This window comes from Gopherus evgoodei, chromosome 8 (genome assembly GCF_007399415.2).
Source record: "Gopherus evgoodei ecotype Sinaloan lineage chromosome 8, rGopEvg1_v1.p, whole genome shotgun sequence".
Classification (NCBI taxonomy): domain Eukaryota; kingdom Metazoa; phylum Chordata; order Testudines; family Testudinidae; genus Gopherus; species Gopherus evgoodei.
Window position 1 is genome coordinate 43072128 of NC_044329.1, and position 19143 is coordinate 43091270.

The 19143-nt window shown below is 45.7% G+C and overlaps 1 protein-coding gene across 10 annotated transcripts in view; it reads left to right on the forward strand.

The window, feature by feature from the left end:
- Positions 1 to 19143, forward strand: part of SELP (selectin P) — a 72666-nt gene that overhangs the window by 36333 nt on the left and 17190 nt on the right. For 9 of the 10 annotated variants that reach the window (XM_030572062.1, XM_030572061.1, XM_030572064.1 and 6 more), the window contains 2 exons: positions 8537 to 8722; positions 17838 to 17960. In XM_030572062.1, the coding sequence (XP_030427922.1) occupies positions 8537 to 8722; positions 17838 to 17960 (309 nt within the window). The remainder of the gene's footprint in view (positions 1 to 8536; positions 8723 to 17837; positions 17961 to 19143) is intronic. The other variant, XM_030572063.1, reaches the window with a different exon arrangement.

Consider the following 19143-nt stretch of genomic DNA (forward strand, 5'->3'; position numbering starts at 1 on the left):
CAAACACCTCAGTTCTCTGCGCCTCTCAGTTCCTAACCCTTGGTTGCCCACTGACACACTGACTTTTATACTGTCCTGTCAGAGCTTTCCAGACACTTTTGATAATATCTTTCTATCACATCTTTACTGCACATTTTCACTAACATTTCAAACATTCTTGAACACATGCCAACATTTCAAGCATTCCAAACATTATTTACCTCAGAGTTATGATATGCTGACCTTTCCCTTACTTTGGTTTTCCTGTCAATTCTATCTTGTTTACCTCAGCTGACCTTTAGCCTACATTCTATTTACCTCACAGTGTTATGATCTGTTTACTACCTTTTCCTGGCAGTCTGGTTTTTAATGCTATGTTGTCATGTGCCCTTCAGCTTTCACCTAATGGTGGAGTGACTCTTGCTACTTTAAAATGGAGGCCAGGAATACAAAATGGACTCTTAAGAATTTCTCTGGTATCACAGGGATGGACTGAGTTCAAAACATGAGATGCTAGCTTGATCCTAGTTCAGAATAGGGGTCAGAAGATGCAGTTAGGTATAACATATAGTATTGCAGATTGGACTGCCACAGTATTGCCCTGTAGCACCCTGCAGATGCAGAAAGATAAAAGGCAGGACTGTTTCTGTGAGCATGATACACTGTATTATGCCACAGATGGGTAGTGGCTGGCTGCTTTGTCTCCAGCTATGTCAGCTGAATAACACCAAAATGAATCATTGTTTGAATGAGCAAACCTCCTTGAGGCACACACGATTTGTCTTACCTTCCACTTGTTGGCCACTTATTAGACAGCATTGTGACTGCTCAATAGTTGCTTCAACTGCAGTCAGTTTAACTGGCAAATCTTCATTGGGATGTTTCTCAGGGAACTGACTTAAACCTAATGACAGTCAATGGCAACACTGTTGATCAATTGTTTGGTCTGGAGGTGATTAAGTGGTGGTCCTGTGGGGACATGAGGTCATTACAATCCGCAGAAATTGATGCCACTTTGTTTCTGTTTTAAAGAACTCTGCTAGTGCTAGGCGAGCAAAGCTAAACCACTTCAGTGCTCTGTTCCAAACCTTGTAAACATTCCTCAAAGTTAACTGCTCTCTTCAGGCTGCTCATATCCCAAGAGTTCTCAGAAATTTCCTCTAGTTCAATTACATCTCAACTCGGCCTTTGGTCAGGTCTAGTTCTATGTTGTTACCTTTCCTTCATTAGTAAGATAAATCAATTTCATAAGCACTGAGAGTCATTTCTGTTACAAATATGTCACCTCTTAGTTTGGAAATCCCCTTAATTGAAACAATTGGCTTCCCAATTATCTATATACTTCTGAGCTTTGCAGGGCATATCTGTCACACACAGGTGTGTTCAGAGAGCCTCTGTAGGTGCCATCATTACTTCAGGGACTTCATTCCCTAGAATTTCCTCCTTTTCACTTTTTCTAGACCCGCCTCTCTGTTTAAAGCTGCAGTGGAGGTTATTTGAACTGGATGAACTGCAGCTTCCCAGTGAAGAAAGAGGGGATTCACTAGAACAGAGGCATGTAGTTCTGGTATGTCACCATGCATCAAAAGCTGGTACAGACTTGGCAACTCAGGCCAACAATCAGTCATTCACAGAAAGAACAATTCTCCCTAATTTTTATAGTCAGGAGTTTGACTTAAACAGTTGGGCTACAAGAAAATCTACTTTCTTCCATGTGACAGGTTGGCCACAGCTAACCTCACTCTTTCTTCCATTCTGGCCACAAGCAGCCAGTTCCCCATCCTTAGTGGTGGGTGAACAATTTGTCTTCCTGCTGTCTACATTGTGGAGGCCAGGACTATAGCAACACATCACCAACAAGCTGGCCCAAGTGTGACACAGTAGGGGAGTGGGGCAAATTGACCTGGGAATGTCATCTAGTTTCACTGGGACTGTCTGCACTGGGGATGGGAGAGCAGGGGATGACTTTATTTGAGGGATGATACCTGAGCCCATAACCTGAGCCAGGAGGGGGGTGAGGCCAGGTGACACTTTTGCCCAGGAAACTGGACAAAGGGAGAGGAAGAGCCAGGGGGAGGTGAGTGAGTCGGCTGGAGGGAGGTTTTCAGTTTTGGACTGGCTGGGAAGAGGCAGAGAACCCCAAGTCTGGGGTCTAAGCTCCTTGCCCCCAGAGGGACCTGGCTGAGGGGTCCTGGCTGTACCTACAAGCCCTGCTTGGGACTGTGTTCCTGTCATCTAATAAACCTTCTGTTTTACTGGCTGGCTGAGAGTTACAGTGAATTGCAGGAAGGGAGGGTGCAGGGCTCTGACTCCCCGACACTTCGTGACACCAAGGCATTATAATTAAGTGTACAAAGAGGAAATCAAACAAGGCAAATTTAGGGTCAATATTTGCAAGGCTTCCTGGCAGTGGGATTTATCACACAGTGGAATTGTCCCCCAAAGAAATTTGTGAATGCCCCATCACTGGGCATATTTAAAACTAGGCAGTAAAAAGCGGGGTAAGGAACAATCTTGCCCTTGTCTCCAGGCCTGGACTAAATGTGGCCCATTAGTTCTTTCCATCTCCTAGGCATGTGAGCATTTATGTATTCACTCATGTGTTTGGTATTATGTACTGTTTGGTGTTTTACCCAACATTGGGGGTCCTTGGCTGAGTTGCAGAGATCTCTTTGCTGTCAGTTTTCCTCCTCATTTGTAGGTGAATAGCTGTGAATTCCACATTTTTCCGAGTTATAGGGTGTCAACTTCTCATGTCTTTTACCTGACTAAAAGTCCTATTTCTTCTTGAAACATAGATTGAAAGCTTTCAGAGAGGGAAGCAAGTTCTTTCTTTTTTCCCTTCAAACTGAAAAAAAAAAAAATCAGGCTTATTGTTTTTAAGGCACTAGAACTATCCAAAATCCTGGCCCATTTTGATGTCAGATGCTGCCCAGAACTTGCTGTTGCTGTTACTGGGGCCAGAGGGGTCATGCAGGGCCTCCTGACTAGTGGCTATAGTTCAAATATGGCGGCAGTCCCACCTAACGGCTACAGTTCAAGTATGGTAGCAGTCCTGCCATGGCTTTGGTCCTGTTGGAGGCAGTCCTGCCCAATGGCAATAGTTCAAATGTGGCGATAGTCCCACCAAGTGGCAACAGTCAATGGCAATGGTGCAGATGTGGCAGAAGTCCCGCCTACTAGTCACAGCTCAAACGGGAGTAGGGGAACCCAGGCCCAGTGTACTCTACAGGGTTCCAGCCCACAGACCTGAGAGACTGGTTCAGCTGCTCACCTTTCCCCCTATGGTGTCAGCCTCCAGTCAGCTTCCTTGGTCACTTCCTGCTCCCATCTGCATCCCATCCAGTTGCCACTCATCTCTGGTAGACTTCTCCTTCTGGGCTTCCAGCCCTCATTTTGGCCACTGGGTGCTATGTCTTCCCTGCTCGATGCTGGGTCAACTCTGGTCCTGCCTGGGAGCTCCCAGGGCATGGCCTACAACCTGGCTTGCCAGCCCCAGAGTGAGCTGCCTGGCTGGCTTTTAAACCTTGCCTCCAGGCTGAGCATGCTCGGCAAGGGCATGGGGCAGGGCTTCCTTAGCCCTTAACTGTTACTTAACCCACCCCTGGCCAGTGAGGGGTTTATACCCCCCATCAGAATTGCCCATGTGGGTACCTAGAGACTGAGCAATCCACCCCTTAAACTTTTTTTTGTTAAGATAAATAGATTGAACTCTGTGAGTTTGTCACTATAAGGCAGGTTTTCTAATCCTTTAATCATTCTCATGGCTCTTCTCTGAACCTTTTCCAATTTATCAACATCCTTCTTGAATTACGGACACTAGAATCTGACACAGAATTCCAGTAATGGTCACACCAGTTCCAAAAACAGAGGTAAAATAACTTCTCTGCTCCTCCTCGGGGTTCCCTTATTATTTATCCAAGGATCACGCTAGCTCTTTTGGCCACAGTGTTACATTGGGAGCTCATATTCAGCTGATTATCCCCATGACCCCCCCAATTCTTGTCAGAGTCATTGTTTCCTAGGATAGAGTCCCCAGTCCTGTAAGTACAGTCTACATGATTTGTTCCTGAATGTAATAATAGATCAGATTAAATCTCAGGAAAAACTTCCTAACTGTCAGAACAGTGGAACAGACTGCCTCGGGAGGTTGTAGAAGTTTCTTCACTGGAGGTTTTCAAAAGGAGGCCAGATGGCTTAGCCACAACGAATCCTGCATCTTGCAGGGGGTTAGACTAGATGACCCTTGTGGTCCCTTCTAACCCTGTGATTCTATGGCTCTATGATTCTCCACTTAGCTGTTTTCAAATGCACATTGTTTTCTTGCACCCAGCTGACCAACAGATCCAGATGGCTCTGTATCAATGACCTATCCTCATTATTTACCGCTCCCCACATTGTTGTGTCACCTGAAGAATTTATCAGTAATAATTTTATGTTGAGCCAAGAATGGATCCCTGAAGGACCCCACTAAAAATACCCGCTCAAAGGAATCCTGTTTACAATTACATTTTGAGACCTATCAATTGGCCAGCTTTTAATCTGTTTAATGTGTGCCATAATTTTATATTGGTCTAGTTTTTTAACCAAAATGTTGTGCGGTAAAAAGACAGACATCTTACAGTGTATTACAGAGTATGTGTATTACAGTATATATGTATTACATCAACACTATTGCCTTTATCAACAAAACCTTTAATCTCATTAAACAAACAAAGATATTGTTAGTTTGATATATTTTCCATAAACCTATGTTAATTGGCATTAATTATATTACCTTCTTTTAATTCTTTATTAATCGAGCCCTGTATCAGCTGCTCCATTATGTTTCCTTGTATCAGTGTCAGTGTGAAGGTGTGCGACCGGGGCTCGACCCTCTCCAAGGGGCGGAGGGGAGCCACATGAGCTTGGTTCTCCGGCCGTGCAGGCCCCCTGGCTTCGGTCCTGGGGCGACAAACACAAAGTTACAGGGCCCGGGTCCCTGGGTTCGGGGCAGAGCACCAATACAGTCGAAAGGGGCTCAGGCCCTCTGCTTCAGGGCTGAGCACCAATACAGAGTCAAAGGGGCTCCGGCCCTCTGCTTCAGGGCTGAGCAGCAATACAGTCTAAAGGGGCCCAGCCCTAACTTTAGGCGGGGCACCAAATGCAGAGTCACAAAACTCAGGCCCTTTTGGCTCAGGGCTGAGCAAAGCACTCAGTCTATAAGACCAGGCCCGTAGGCCTGCGCACTGGGGAGAGGGGGAGACTGCCACCCGTAAGTGGGGTGGCAGGGGGGGATGCAGGCCCACCCACTTCATTGCATCCCAGCCCGGGGCCCTAACAGCGGCAGACGGTCCGCTGCTGCATCAGTGGGGATCCTGCCAACAACACACTGACATAGGCTCGGATATGGTTGCAGCCTGACCGGAGTTGGCTGCCCCCAGGCTACTTCCAACCTCCCCTTCAGGGCCTACCTGGTCCGTGGGGTCGCCCCCCGGGAAGTCCAGCAGCATTGGCTCCTCGCGGCCAGGGCTGGGCGGCAGGTCCGACAGTTCCTCAGGGAAGTCTGGGCTGGCTTGGTCCAGTGGTTCCTCCGGGTAACAGCAAGGCCGGGGAGGCTCCAGCGGCTCCTCCAGGTAGTAGGCACGGGGAAGCTCTGGCAGTTCCCCCGGGTAGTAGGCACAGGGAAGCTCTGGCAGTTCCCCCGGGTAGTAGGCACGGGGAAGCTCTGGCAGTTCCCCTGGGTAGCGGGCGTGGGGAAGCTCTGGCCAGTCGGGGCGGGTGTCCTGGGTCCTCGAGGGCTCCCAGTCTCGAGCTCCCAGCAGCACGTCTGCTCCCTCCGGCAGCTGGGGCCTGACTGAGCTCTGATGGCCCGCTTTTGTACTTCCGGGTCGTTGCCTGACCCTCTGAGGTGCGGGCTCACCGCTCCTTAGACCCGTCCACTCCAGCTTCTGGCTGGGCGCTCCCCCTCCTGGGCAGGAGGGGAGCCACACGGACTTGCTACAGTCAGATTGACAGGCCTATAATTATCCAGCTCATCTTGTAACGCAGCTCTGAACAGGCCTCAGGCATGGCTGTTAATGTGTGCCTGCAAAGTAGTTGCCAGTGCTGAATGTAGCTATCATAGGCAAAATGGGGTTGGTATGAATTGTATTAAAAGGTTCCAAACTCTGTCGTAATCCACAGACTTCCATACCACAGGATCTTCAGTCTCACCTACTGCTAAAATAACTAAAGGCTCAAGGCAAGGGTCCCCTTTCTCCATTATTATGATTTAGTCTAGAGCTCTCTAGGCCTTGTGACAGTTGCATTTACTTTCTGTAACCAGGGGTAGCACAGCTGTCCGAGCTGCTCCCTGAGGAGGAAGCACACTGTTCCTGTAGCTGCAGGCTGGTGTTCAAGACCAGCAATGTTCCACACAAAGAGTATGTCTATACTGCAATCAGAGGTGGGATTGCAGCATACCTGAGTTGGCTTTGATTGAGTTCAATGGGAATGTTTATACAGCAACTAGATACCTGCGCCTGGCCTGTGTCAGTCAACTTGGGCTTGCAGAGCTCAGGATTCAGGGTTATTTGATTGCTGTGTAGACTTCCAGACTTGGGCTGCAGCTTGATCTACGCATGCTCCAATCACACTTCTGATTGCAATGCAGACAGACTTTAAGAGGTGCTTAGTCAATGTCTCTAGTTACAGTTTCCTAGCAGGAGGTATACACTGCATTCTCCCAATTACATAGTGAGAACTACCAGTGACCCACTTCCTCTGAGCTTTTCATTCATCCATTCCTGCTGCACTCCATGCCCCACTAGGGTGTACTGATGATAGGGTGTCTTCCCAGGTTGGCAATGGCTGCATTGTGTACTGCAATATTTAAGGCTGAGCTTTGTGAGATGGGTCTGAACTAGGGCAGCAAAGCAATTTAAAAAAGTTAATTGCAATTAATCACTCGATTAATTGCACTGTTAAACAATAATAGAATACTATTTATTTAAAAATTTTTGGGTGTTTTCCACATTTTCAAAAATATTGATTTCAATCTCAGAGAATACAAAGTGCACAGTGCTTTTTTATTATAAATATGTGCACTGTAAAAATAAAAGAAATAGTATTTTTCAATTCACTTAACACCAGTACTGGAGTGCAATCTTTTATCATGAAAGTTGAACTTACAAATGTAGCATTATGCACAAAAAATAATTGCATTCAAAAATAAAACAATGTCAAACTTTTGAGCCTACAAATCCACTCAGTCCTACTTCTTGTTCAGCCAAACGCTCAGCCAAACAAGTTTGTTTACATGTGCAACAGATAATGCTGCCTGCTTCTTGTTTACAATGTCACAGCATGGCACTGTTGTAGCCGGTGTTGCAAGAGATTTATGTGCCAGATGTGCTAAAGATTCATATATCCTATGTCCCTGCTGATGATGGGTTCTGCCTGATAATGATCTAAAGCAGTACAAACTGAGGCATGTTTTTTCATCATCTGAGTCAGATGCCACCAGGAGAAGACTGGTTTTCTTTTTTCATAGAATCATGGAAGGGACCTCAAGAATTGAACTCACAACCCTAGGTTTAGCAGGCCAATGCTCAAACCACTGAGCTACCCCCCCGAGTTCTGTAGTTTATGTATTGGAGTGTTGCTCTTTTAAGACTTCCACATGCATGCACCTCACCTTGTCCCTCTCAGATTTTGGAAGTCACTTCATATTCTTAAACCTTGGGTCAAGTGCTGTAGCTATCTTTAGAAATCTCACATTGGTACCGTCTTTGCATTTTGTTAAATCTGCTGTGAAAGTGTTCTTAAAACGAACGTGTGCTGGGTCATTATCCGAGACAGTTCTAACATAAAATATATGGCAGAATGTGGGTAAAACAGAGCAGGAGACATACAACTTTCTCCCAAGGTGTTCAGTCACAAATTTAATTAATGCATTATTTTTTAATGATCGTCATCAGCATGGAAGCATGTGATCTGGAATGGTGGCTAAAACATGAAGGGGCATATGAATGTCCAGCATATCTGGAATGTAAATACCTTGCAATGCCAGCTACAAAAGTGCTTTAGGAATGCCTGTTCTCACTTTCAGGTGACATTATAAATAAGAAGCGGGCAGCTTTATCTCCCATAAATGTAAACAAACTTGTTTGTCTGAGCGATTGGCTGAACAAGAAGTAGGAGACTGAGTGGACTTGTAGGCTCTAAAGTTTTATGTTGTTTTCTTTTTGAGTTATGTAACTCTTTTTGAGTTTTTATGTAACAAAAAAAACTACACTTATAAGTTACACTTTCACAACAAAGAGATTGCATTATGATATTTGTATGAGCTGAACTGAAAAATACTGTTTCTTTCATTTATCACTTTTATAGTGAAAATATTTGTAATAAAAATAATATAGTGAGCACTGTATACTTTATATTCTGTGCTGTAAATGAAATCAATATTCTATTGTTTAACAATGTGATTAAAACTGCGATTAATCACAATTAATTTTTTTTGAGTTAATCGCATGAGTTAACTGATTAATCGACAGCCCTAGTCTGAACATTTCATCATTTCTTTTCTTTATTCCAGTCATGAGATGCCCCAAGCTGAGGGGCCTAGAGCCAATTCTTATGAATTGCTCCCACCCTCTGGGATCCTTCAGCTATGGGTCAGTGTGTCGCTTCCGCTGCACTCAGGGCTACTTCCTCAATGGGACGAGCAGGGTGCAGTGCCAGCCTGATGGGCACTGGTCAGACAAGATGCCTGCCTGCCAAGGTAAGTTGTTTTTCCACGTTTTAGCTTCGATGTGGAGCAGAGCTTTTCCTTTGCAAGCTCTTTGCCGGAGAGAGACAAGAGGGTGAATGTGGAGAGGCTCAGGTGGGGAGAGAGCATTCCCAGTGTGGGGAAAGAGATCCAGGGGCTAGCAAATGAGGCTGGGCTCGGTAACAGGAAGAGCAGGGCCCTTTGGGGTATACACTAATAATTACAGCCCTTTGCAAAGCTGCACGCTTGGGTGAAACCAGCAAACACTAGAGAGTGGAACACAAGAGTGGCCAGTTGGCATCAGATACTATGTCCATCTAGCTCAGCCCAGTATCCTGTATCTGGCAGGAGCTTGCACTAGATGCTGCTTGGGAAAGTGCAAGAAGCCCCACAACAGGCAGAAGTGTGATGATTTGTTCCACTAGTTAGTGGATGACTCAAGCAAGAGGAACGAGGAATACTTGTGACACGTTAGAGACTAATAAATTTATTTGGGCATAAGCTTTTGTGGGCTAAAACCCTTTTAATCAGATAGTGCTTGCTGTTACAACTCCAGATCCTCTTGTGATAAACAGCAAATGCCTTGCTGGGCCTTGAGAAGCTCCTGCCTCGGTATTTGTGAGTACACCACCAGCATGTTGGTGCACTGTGTGGTCATGTTGACTGTATCGGATTTGAATTTGCCACCTTTTCTTTTCACTGAATGTCACATTATGCTATGAGACTGGGAGAACACTCTCCAGTACCTTCTCTGGGCCACTTTTATCAGGTCTTCATTTATCCATCCCCTCTCTACAGCAACAATCCCAGTCTCTCTCGCCACCCTGCTCTGATCCTGTGATGTCACTTTTGAGGGGGATGAGCAGCACTTCACACAGCATCCCATGCGAGGGCATCCCATTCATTTCTATAATGCTGCTCTATATTGTCCATATTATGCTCCATCCAGTTTCATTTGCACCCTAACAATTTGTTTGGTTTGCTGACTGCCACTGCACATAAAGCAGAGCATGCTCTCCACTGAATTGTCCCTAGGGATGCCCAAGTCTATTTCCTGAGCTCATACAGCTTATTTATAACTCAGTATGATGGATGGGTAGTTTCAGTTATTCCCTTCAGCCAAAGGTGCCAGAACCAGCTATGTCCACCCACTTTTTACACAGATGCAGTTGGGGGACAGGGGGCCACACTGCCCCTCCCCAAACTGCAAGCCTAGACAGGCACAGAATGGCACAGGCAGGGGCTGTGCTTCACAGCGGGCAGCTGATGATCCGCTCCACCACTGCAAAGCTCAGCTCCTGCCCACAGCAATAGCCTCTTCCCAGTGGGGGACTGAGGTGGGCCTTAGCCCCCCCTCACCACTAGTCCCTGCTAGAGGGCTTATTCCTTCACCCTTCTACTTCCCTGGTCCTTCTCACCTGAAAAGAGAGCAACAATACCCAATGTCTGATGGTGCAAACAATTCAATGTTTACTGGGGTGAACTTCCAGCAAGCTTAAATCCAAATTCCTTTTTCCTTATTTTCAAATAGACTCACAGACTTTAAGGTCAGAAGGGACCATTATGATCATCTGGTCCGACCTCCTGCACAATGCAGGCCACAGAATCTCACCCATCCACTTCAATAACAAACCCCTAACCTATGTCTGAGTTATTGAAATCCTCAAATTGTGGTTTGAAGACCTCAAGCTGCAGAAAATCCTCCAGCAAGTGACCCGTGCCCCATGCTGCAGAGGAAGGCGAGAAACCTCCAGGGCCTCTGCCAATCTGCCCTGGAGGAAAATTCCTTCCCGACCCCAAATATGGCGATCAGTTAAACCCTCAGCATGTGGGCAAGACTCACCAGCCAGCACCCAGGAAAGAATTCTCTGTAGTAACTCAGATCCCACCCCATCTAACATCTCATCACAGACCATTGAGCATACTTACCTGCTGATAATCAAAGATCAATTGCCAAAATTAGGCTATCCCATCATACCATCCCCTCCATAAACTTATCAAGCTTAGTCTTAAAGCCAGATATGTCTCTTGCCCCCACTACTCCCTTTGGAAGGCTGTTCACTCCTCTAATGGTTAGAAACCTTCGTCTAATTTCAAGTCTAAACTTCCTAGTGTACAGTTTATATCCATTTGTTCTTGTGTCCACACTGGTACTAAGCTTAAATAATTCCTCTCTCTCCCTAATATTTATCCCTCTGATATATTTATAAAGAGCAATCATATCCCCCCTCAACCTTCTTTTGGTTAGGGTAAACAAGCCAAGCTCTTTGAGTCTCCTTTCATAAGACAGGATTTCTATTCCTCAGATCATCCTAGTAGCCCTTCTCTGTACCTGTTCCAGTTTGAATTCATCCTTCTTAAACATGGGAGTCCAGAACTGCACACAGTATTCCAGATGAGATCTCACCAGTGCCTTGTAGAACAGTATTAACACCTCCCTATCTCTACTGGAAATGCCTTGCCTGATGCATCCCAAGACCGCATTAGCTTTTTTAACAGCCACATCACATTGGCAGCTCATAGTCATCCTGTGATCAACCAATACTCCGACATCCTTCTCCTCCTCTGTTACTTCCAACTGATGCCTCCCCAATTTATAACTAAAATTCTTATTACTCCCTAAATGCATGACCTTGCACTTTTCACTATTAAATTTCATCCTATTACTATTACTCCAGTTTACAAGGTCATCCAGATCTTCCTGTATGATGTCCCGGTCCTTCTCTGTGTTAGCAATACCTCCCAGCTTTGTGTCATCCGCAAACTTTATTAGCACATTCCCACTTTTTGTGTCAAGGTCAGTAATAAAAAGATTAAATAAGACTAGTCCCAAAACTGATCCCTGAGGAACTCCACTAGTATCCTCCTTCCAGCCTGACAATTCACCTTTCAGTACGACACGTTGTAGTCTCCCCTTTAACCAGTTCCTTATCTACCTTTCAATTTTCATATTGATCCCCATCTTTTCCAATTTAACTAATAATTCCCCATGTGGAACCATATCAAATGTCTTACTGAAATCGAGATAAATTAGATCCACTGCGTTTCCTTTCTTTAAAAAATCTGTTACCTTCTCAAAGAACGAGATCAGGTTGGTTTGGCATGATCTACCTTTTGTAAAACCACATTGTATTTTGTCCCAATTACCACTGACCTCAATGTCCTTAACTACTTTCTCCTTCAAAAATTTTTCCAAGACCTTACATACTACAGATGTCAAATTAACAGGCCTATATCACTTTTTTCCCCTTTCTTAAAAATAGGAACTATGTTAGCAATTCTCCAGTCATACGGTACAACCCGAGTTTACTGATTCATTAAAAATTCTTGCTAATGGGCTTGTAATTTCATGTGCCAATTCCTTTAATATTCTTGGATGAAGATTATCTGAGCCCTCTGATTTCATCCCATTAAGCTGTTCGAGTTTGGCTTCTACCTCGGATGTGGTAATATCTACCTTCATAGCCCCATTCCAATTTGTCATCCTACCATTATCCCTAAGTTCCTCATTAGCCTCATTAAAGACTGAGGCAAAGTATTGGTTTAGATATCGGGCCATGCCTTGATTATCCTTAACCTCCACTCCATCCTCAGTGTTTAGCGGTCCCACTTCTTCTTTCTTTGTTTTCTTCTTATTTATATGGCTATAGAACCTTTTACTATTGGTTTTAATTCCCTTTGCAAGGGAAAACTCTACATGACTTTCGGCCTTTCTCACTTTATCCCTACATCTTCTGACCTCAATAAGGTAGCTTTCCTTCTAACCCCTCCCATCTTCCATTCCTTGTAGGCTTTCTGCTTTTTCTTAATCACGTCTCTGAGATGCTTGCTCATCCAGCTTGGTCTAAAACTCCTGCCTATGATTTTTTCCCCTGTCTTGGGATGCAGGCTTCTGATAGTTTCTGCAACTTTGACTTGAAGTAATTCCAGTCCTCCTCCGCCTTTAGATCCACAAGTTCTTCAGTCCAATCCACTTCCCTAACTAATTTCCTTAATTCTTTAAAGTTAGCCCTTTTGAAATCAAAAACCCTAGTCCCAGATCTATTTTTGTTTATCCTTCCATCTAGTTTGAACTGAATTAGCTCATGATCACTCGAACCAAGGTTGTCCCCTACAACCATTTCTTCTATGAGGTCCTCACTACTCACCAAATCTAAAATGGCATCCCCTCTTGTTGGTTCTTCAGCTACTTGGTGACAAAATCCATCAGCTATCACATCCAGAAAAAATCTGAGCCCTATTATTATTACTAGCACTTGTCCTCCAATCTATATCTGGGAAGTTAAAGTCTCCCATGATCATACAATTCCCATTAGTGTTTACTTCATTAAAAACATTAGAGAGGTCTCTATCCATATCCAAATCAGATCCCGGCGGTCTGTAGCACACCCCAAGCATTATCTCAGGGGAGGCTCTAGTAGCTTTCTTTCCTAGTGTGATTTTTGCCCAGACAGACTCTGTCTTATCCGTTCCATCACTTATTTCTTTACAGTTAACCTCATCATTGATATACAATCCTACTCCACTACCTTTGCCTTTATTTCTGTCTTTCCTAAACAGCACATAGCCTTCAATACCTGTACTCCAATCATGACTACTATTCCACCATGTTTCTGTTATCCCTATAATATCCGGTTTCACTTCTTGCACCAGTAGCTCTAGTTCCTCCATTTTGTTACCTAGGATCCTCGCATTAGTGTACAGACATCTTAATTTTTGCCGTTTGATTTCACTGACATTCTTTACCCAGTTAGGCACAGACATTCTACCACCAGTATCACCAATTAGACTGGTATCTATACTACTCTTCCTCCTTATGTCCAGTTTCCTGCCCATGGCTGCATCTTCTCTTAGTTTGTTTTCTTCCCTTTCAATGTTGAATTCCAGCATGGAGATTACCTGGACATCTCTCAACCATCTCCCCAAAATTCCTAGTTTAAAGCTCTCTTAATCAGCCTCCATCCTAGAAGTCTATTTCCCTCCTTACTCAGGTGAAGTCCATCCCGAGAGAACAGTCCTCTGTCCATGAATGCTTCCCAGGCCTGGTCTACACTACGTGTTTATACCGATTTTAGCAGCGTTAAATCGATTTAATGCTGCACCCGTCCACACAACGAGGCCCTTTATATCGATATAAAGGGCTCTTTAAACCGGTTTCTGTACTCCTCCCCGATGAGAAGAATAGCGCTGAAATCGGTATTACCATGTCGGATTAGGGTTAGTGTGGCCGCAAATCAACAGTATTGGCCTCCGGGCAGTATCCCACAGTGCACCATTGTGACCACTCTGGAAAGCAATCTGAACTCAGATGCACTGGCCAGGTAGATAGGAAAACCCCCGCGAACTTTTGACTTGCATTTCCTGTTTGCCCAGCGTGGAGCTCTGATCAGCACGGGTGGCCATGCAGTCCCAAATCCAAAAAGAGCTCCAGCATGGACCGTATGGGAGATACTGGATCTGATCGCTGTATGGGGAGACAAATCTGTTCTATCAGAGCTCCGTTACAGAAGACGAAATACCAAAGCATTTGAAAAAAATCTCCAGGCTATGATACAGAACCCACAGCACAGTGCTGTGTGACAAGCGTAACGGAAAGCCAAAGAATCAAATGGACACTCATGGAGGAAGGGAGGGGGGACTGAGGACTCCAGCTATCCCACAGTCCCTGCAGTCTCCGAAAAGTATTTGCATTCTTGGCTGAGCTCCCAATGCCTGTAGGGTCAAACACATTGTCCGGGGCGGTTCAGGGTATATCTCATCAATTTACTCCCCCTCCCCCCCATGAAAGAAAAGGGAAAAAAATCGTTTCTTGACTTTTTTCAATCTCACTGTATGTCTACTGCATGCTGCTGGTAGAGGCGGTGCTGGGGCACTGAACAACAACACCTTTTCCCCTCCCTTCCCTGGTGATAGATGGTACAGTGCAGTAGGACTGGTAGCCGTCCTCGTCATCAGCCCGTGAGTGCTCCTGGCTGGCCTCAGGTGAGGTCGGCCGGGGACACCTGGGTAAAAATAGGAAAGACTCCCGGTTATTCCCGACAGATGTTACAGAACGGCTGGTAACCGTCCTCATCATAGCAGCTGGGGGCTGAACTCCATCAGCCCCCCTTCTTTCATGTCTAAAGAAAAGATTCTGTACTGCCTGGACTATCATAGCAGCGGGATGCTGGGCTCCTCTCCTCCCCACCGTTTAATGTCCTGGTGGACTATCATAGCAGCTGGAGGCTGCCTCCCCCTCATTTTATCTCACTAAAAAGTCAGTGTTTCTTATTCCTGCATTCTTTATTACTTCATCACACAAATGGGGGGATCCTGCAATGGTAGCCCAGAAGGGTTGGGGGAGGAGGGAAGCAACGGGTGGGGTTGTTGTAGGGGCACCCCCTAGAATGGCATGCAGCTCATCATTTCTGTGGGATCTGACACGGAGCGGCTGTGCTCTCTGGTTCTCTGGTACACTGTTCTCTAGTACAATTGCCCCATATTCTAGGCAGGACTGACTCTGTTTTTAGATACAACATAAAGGAGGGAATGACCCGGGGGGGGGGGTCATTCCCATTTTTGTCTTTGCGCCCCCGGCCAACCTCAGCGGTCAGCCAGGAGCACCCATGACAGCAGCAGACAGTACAGAATGACTGATAACCATCATCTCATTGCCAATTTACAGTGGCACAGCAGACGGTACAGAACAACTGGTAACCATCTCTGCTACCTTGCAAAGGCAAATGAATGCTGCTGTGTAGTGCTGCAGTACCGCCTCCGTTAGCGGCATCCAGTACACATATGGTGACAGTGACAAAAGGCAAAATGGGCTCCATGGTTGCTGTGCTATGGCGTCTGCCAGTGCAATCCAGGGAAAAAAGGCGCAAAATGATTGTCTGCCATTGCTTTCACGGAGGAAGGAATGAGTGACGACATTTACCCAGAATCACCCACAACACGGTTTTTGCACCGTCATGCACTGGGATCTAAACCCAGAATTCCAATGCGCGGGGGCGACTGCGGGAATTATGGGATAGCTACGGGATAGCTACCCACAGTGCAATGCTCCAGAAATTGATGGTAACCTCGGTACATGGACGCACACCACTGAATTATTGTGCTTTGTGTGGCCGCGTGCACTCGACTTTATATAATCTGTTTTACAAAACCGGTTTATGTAAAATCGGAATAATTCTGTAGCGTAGACGTACCCTTAGTGGCCGTACATCCCAAAGCCCTCCTTATAGCACCACTGCCCTCTCAACTTACTTCCTGTTTGCCCCTAATTTATATAGCAATATTCTCAGCTATACCTTAACCAATCATTTTATTGAAATCTAGCTAACCAATCCTAACATATTGTAACATAATTCTCTGACCAATTATATCCTACTACCCTAATTAACTTACATCCAGCAAAATTAATTATACAGCAGACAGAAACAATTAGAGAACCAGACAGATTAACAATAGAAAAGTGAGGGCCATAAAGATAAAATATAAAGAAATGAGGGTTTCATAACCACAACTATTGAGAAGTGATTTCTTGCCAGACAGGATGCTGTCAAACTAAGTTTTCTTTAACCATCTATATCTGGTGGTGATAGGCATTATCAGGACAGGATTGTATTCCTAACAGCCCAATAGCACCTTATTTTATGTGACTAGTTTGGAATGTGAGGATGTGACCATACGCTTCCCAGCTTATGGTTGCCTCTGCTGCTTAGCCAAAGGCCTTAGCCTAAAAACCAGGCCTCAGAGTATCCTACTGAGAGAAGGCCCATAGACAGGTGGACTGTGATTTTGATTCTTTGTTTTATACCTCTATAACTAGCTAAGTTCTTAAAGTATAGGCCTTTACAGGCAGTCCTGTATATCTATATCCCAACAGTCCCGGTCACCCTCCGTGGCCCTGCCCCCTGCTGCTCCTTTTTCCCCCCCAAGGCCCTGCCCTCTGGCCAGGACAGAAGCCAGAGCTGGGCCGTGATAAGTAGGGTGACTAGACAGAAAGTGTGAAAAATCAGGATGGGGATGGGGGGTAATAGGTGCCAATACAAGAAAAAGCCCCGAATATCAGGACTGTCTCTAGACAATTGGGACATCTGGTCACCCTAGTGGCAAGAGCCATCCAAGGAGCCCGGCCACTCTGGACAGTACTGGACCCTCCACCACAGGGGAGGCAGGGCCTTGGGGGAAGAGGAGGGCAGGTGTGAGGCCACGGAGGAGGCAGGGCCTCACGTGCCCCCCACTTCTAATTAGGTTCTAGCACTCCTGCCTCCAGCATGTATTACTTTGCATTTATCAACACTTAATTTGATCTGATTTAGGAACAGGAGTCCCAGTAAGGGTACGTCTACACTACAGGATAAATTCGAATTAGCTTAAACCGATTTTATAAAACAGATATTATAAAGTCGATTGTGCGCGTCCACACTAGGCACATTAATTCAGTGGTGTGCGTCCATGGTCTGAGGCTAGCGTCGATTTCTGGAGCGGTGCACTGTGGGTAGCTACTGTAAAAGAATGAGGCCAATAATGTCGATTTGCGTCCACACTAACCCTAAATCGACATAGTAATATCAATTTTAGCATTACTCCTCTCGTTTTGTAGGAGTACAGAAATCGATTTAAAGAGCCCTTTAAATCGATATAAAGAGCAGTGTAGTGTGGACGGGTGCAGCATTAAATCGATTTAACGCTGTTAAAATCGGTTTAACAGCGTAGTGTGGACCAGGCCTAACTTTCAATGGGCTTCAGGAGCCTAAAGCTCAGTTTTTTTAAAGGTATTTATGTGTTGCTTCTTTCAGAATTGCAAGATCTAAGTGACTTAGACAGCTAAGTCCCATTAAGTGCCTATGTCACTTTTGAAAAGGGACCTAGCTGTCTAAGTCACTTAGGGCCAGATTTTTTAAAGTATTGAGGCACCTAAAGATGCAGACAGAGGCCTAGTGGGAATGTGAGAGGCATCCAACTGCCAGAGTTCAGCACCTCACCTGCTTAGGTGCTTTTGTCAATCCCACTAGGGCCTATTTGTCTCTCTAGCAACTAAATACCTTTGAAAATATGGCTCTAAGACCCTTAGGTGCTTTTGAAAATTTTACCTCCAGTGATCTGAATCCTAACATCTTGGCCTGGGAATTTATTTCAGGAGAGGCTGCTCCCTATTTCAAGCAAGTCCTGCTTTATATGGGTGGTGGAGCTGTGGCCCTTGTGGCCCTGTTGCTGACAGGAATGTTCATAGCTCTGCTAATCAAGCGTCTCAGTGACAAAGGTAAGAAATGCATGGCTTTGTTTGTGCCTTTGGTCATTATTGCTGAGGGCATTTGCCTGGAAACAGGTGATTTATCCCTTGAAGAAGTGCAGATAAGGTCAGAAAAGTGATTCAAGATGGCCCTTATTAGTCCACGTGGTTCATCCCTGTGTGCCTGTTTATGGACAAAAGTACACCCTCTCCTCAGCCTTGCAGACCTACCAAAGCTGAGGGAGGAGCTGAATTCTATTCTGCCTCACATGGCTGAGGGCAGCAGCATCTTTGTCTCTGATGAGGCTCGGTGAGATGAAGGGGCTGAGCCAACCCTCACTGAAGTCAACAGAACAAGTGTGGCTGCTGCCACTATTTTCAGAGAGGTCCAAAGGCCTGAAATACAGAAGACTGGCATGCTGTTGTTGAAAGAGACTCCCAGAGAACAAGTTCAAGATCTACACAGAATCCTTTCTGAGGGTAACCAATGCTGTCCATTTTCCTCAGGAGGTAAACAAAGCCCCAACAGAGAGATAGGAGCCCTGTCAGCTGCACCTTGCTCTGCTGGGCCCTCCTAATAATAATTGCACATGTTCCAGAGGCCTTGCATCCATGCCCCTTGACTCAGCTGGCATCTTTAAGGTGGTTCCAGTTCTCTTCCCTCTGCCCAAGCATGGAGTCTAGCAATGTGGGGTGTGAACATTCCCCTGGAGTTATCTCGACCGGTGATCTGCTAGGTCACTCCAATCCTCGACTCTGGGAGCCAGCCTTATTCTGCTCTGCTGTGGGAACCACCACTCCTGGGTTCTTCCTGAACAGCCTCTTGCAAGTAAGCTGCTCCCAGCTATGTGAGTGAGCACTTTTGGCCAACCGCTGCTTTGATTGTGCAACTCATAGACTCATAGGTCAGAAGGGACCAATCTGATCATCTAGTCTGACCTCCTGCACAAGGCAGGCCACAGAACCCCACCCATCCAATTTTATAACAACCCCTATCCCAGGACCGAGTTATTGAAATCCTCAAATCCTGAAATCCCTGAGGTTTGAAGACCTCAAGCTGCAGAGAAATCACCAGCAAGCGACCCGTGCCCCACGCTGCAGGGGAAGGCGAAAAACCTTCAGGGTCCCAGCCAATCCGCCCTGGAGGAAAATTCCTTCCCGACCCCAAATATGGCGATCAGCTAAACCCTGAGCATGTGGGCAAGAGTCACCA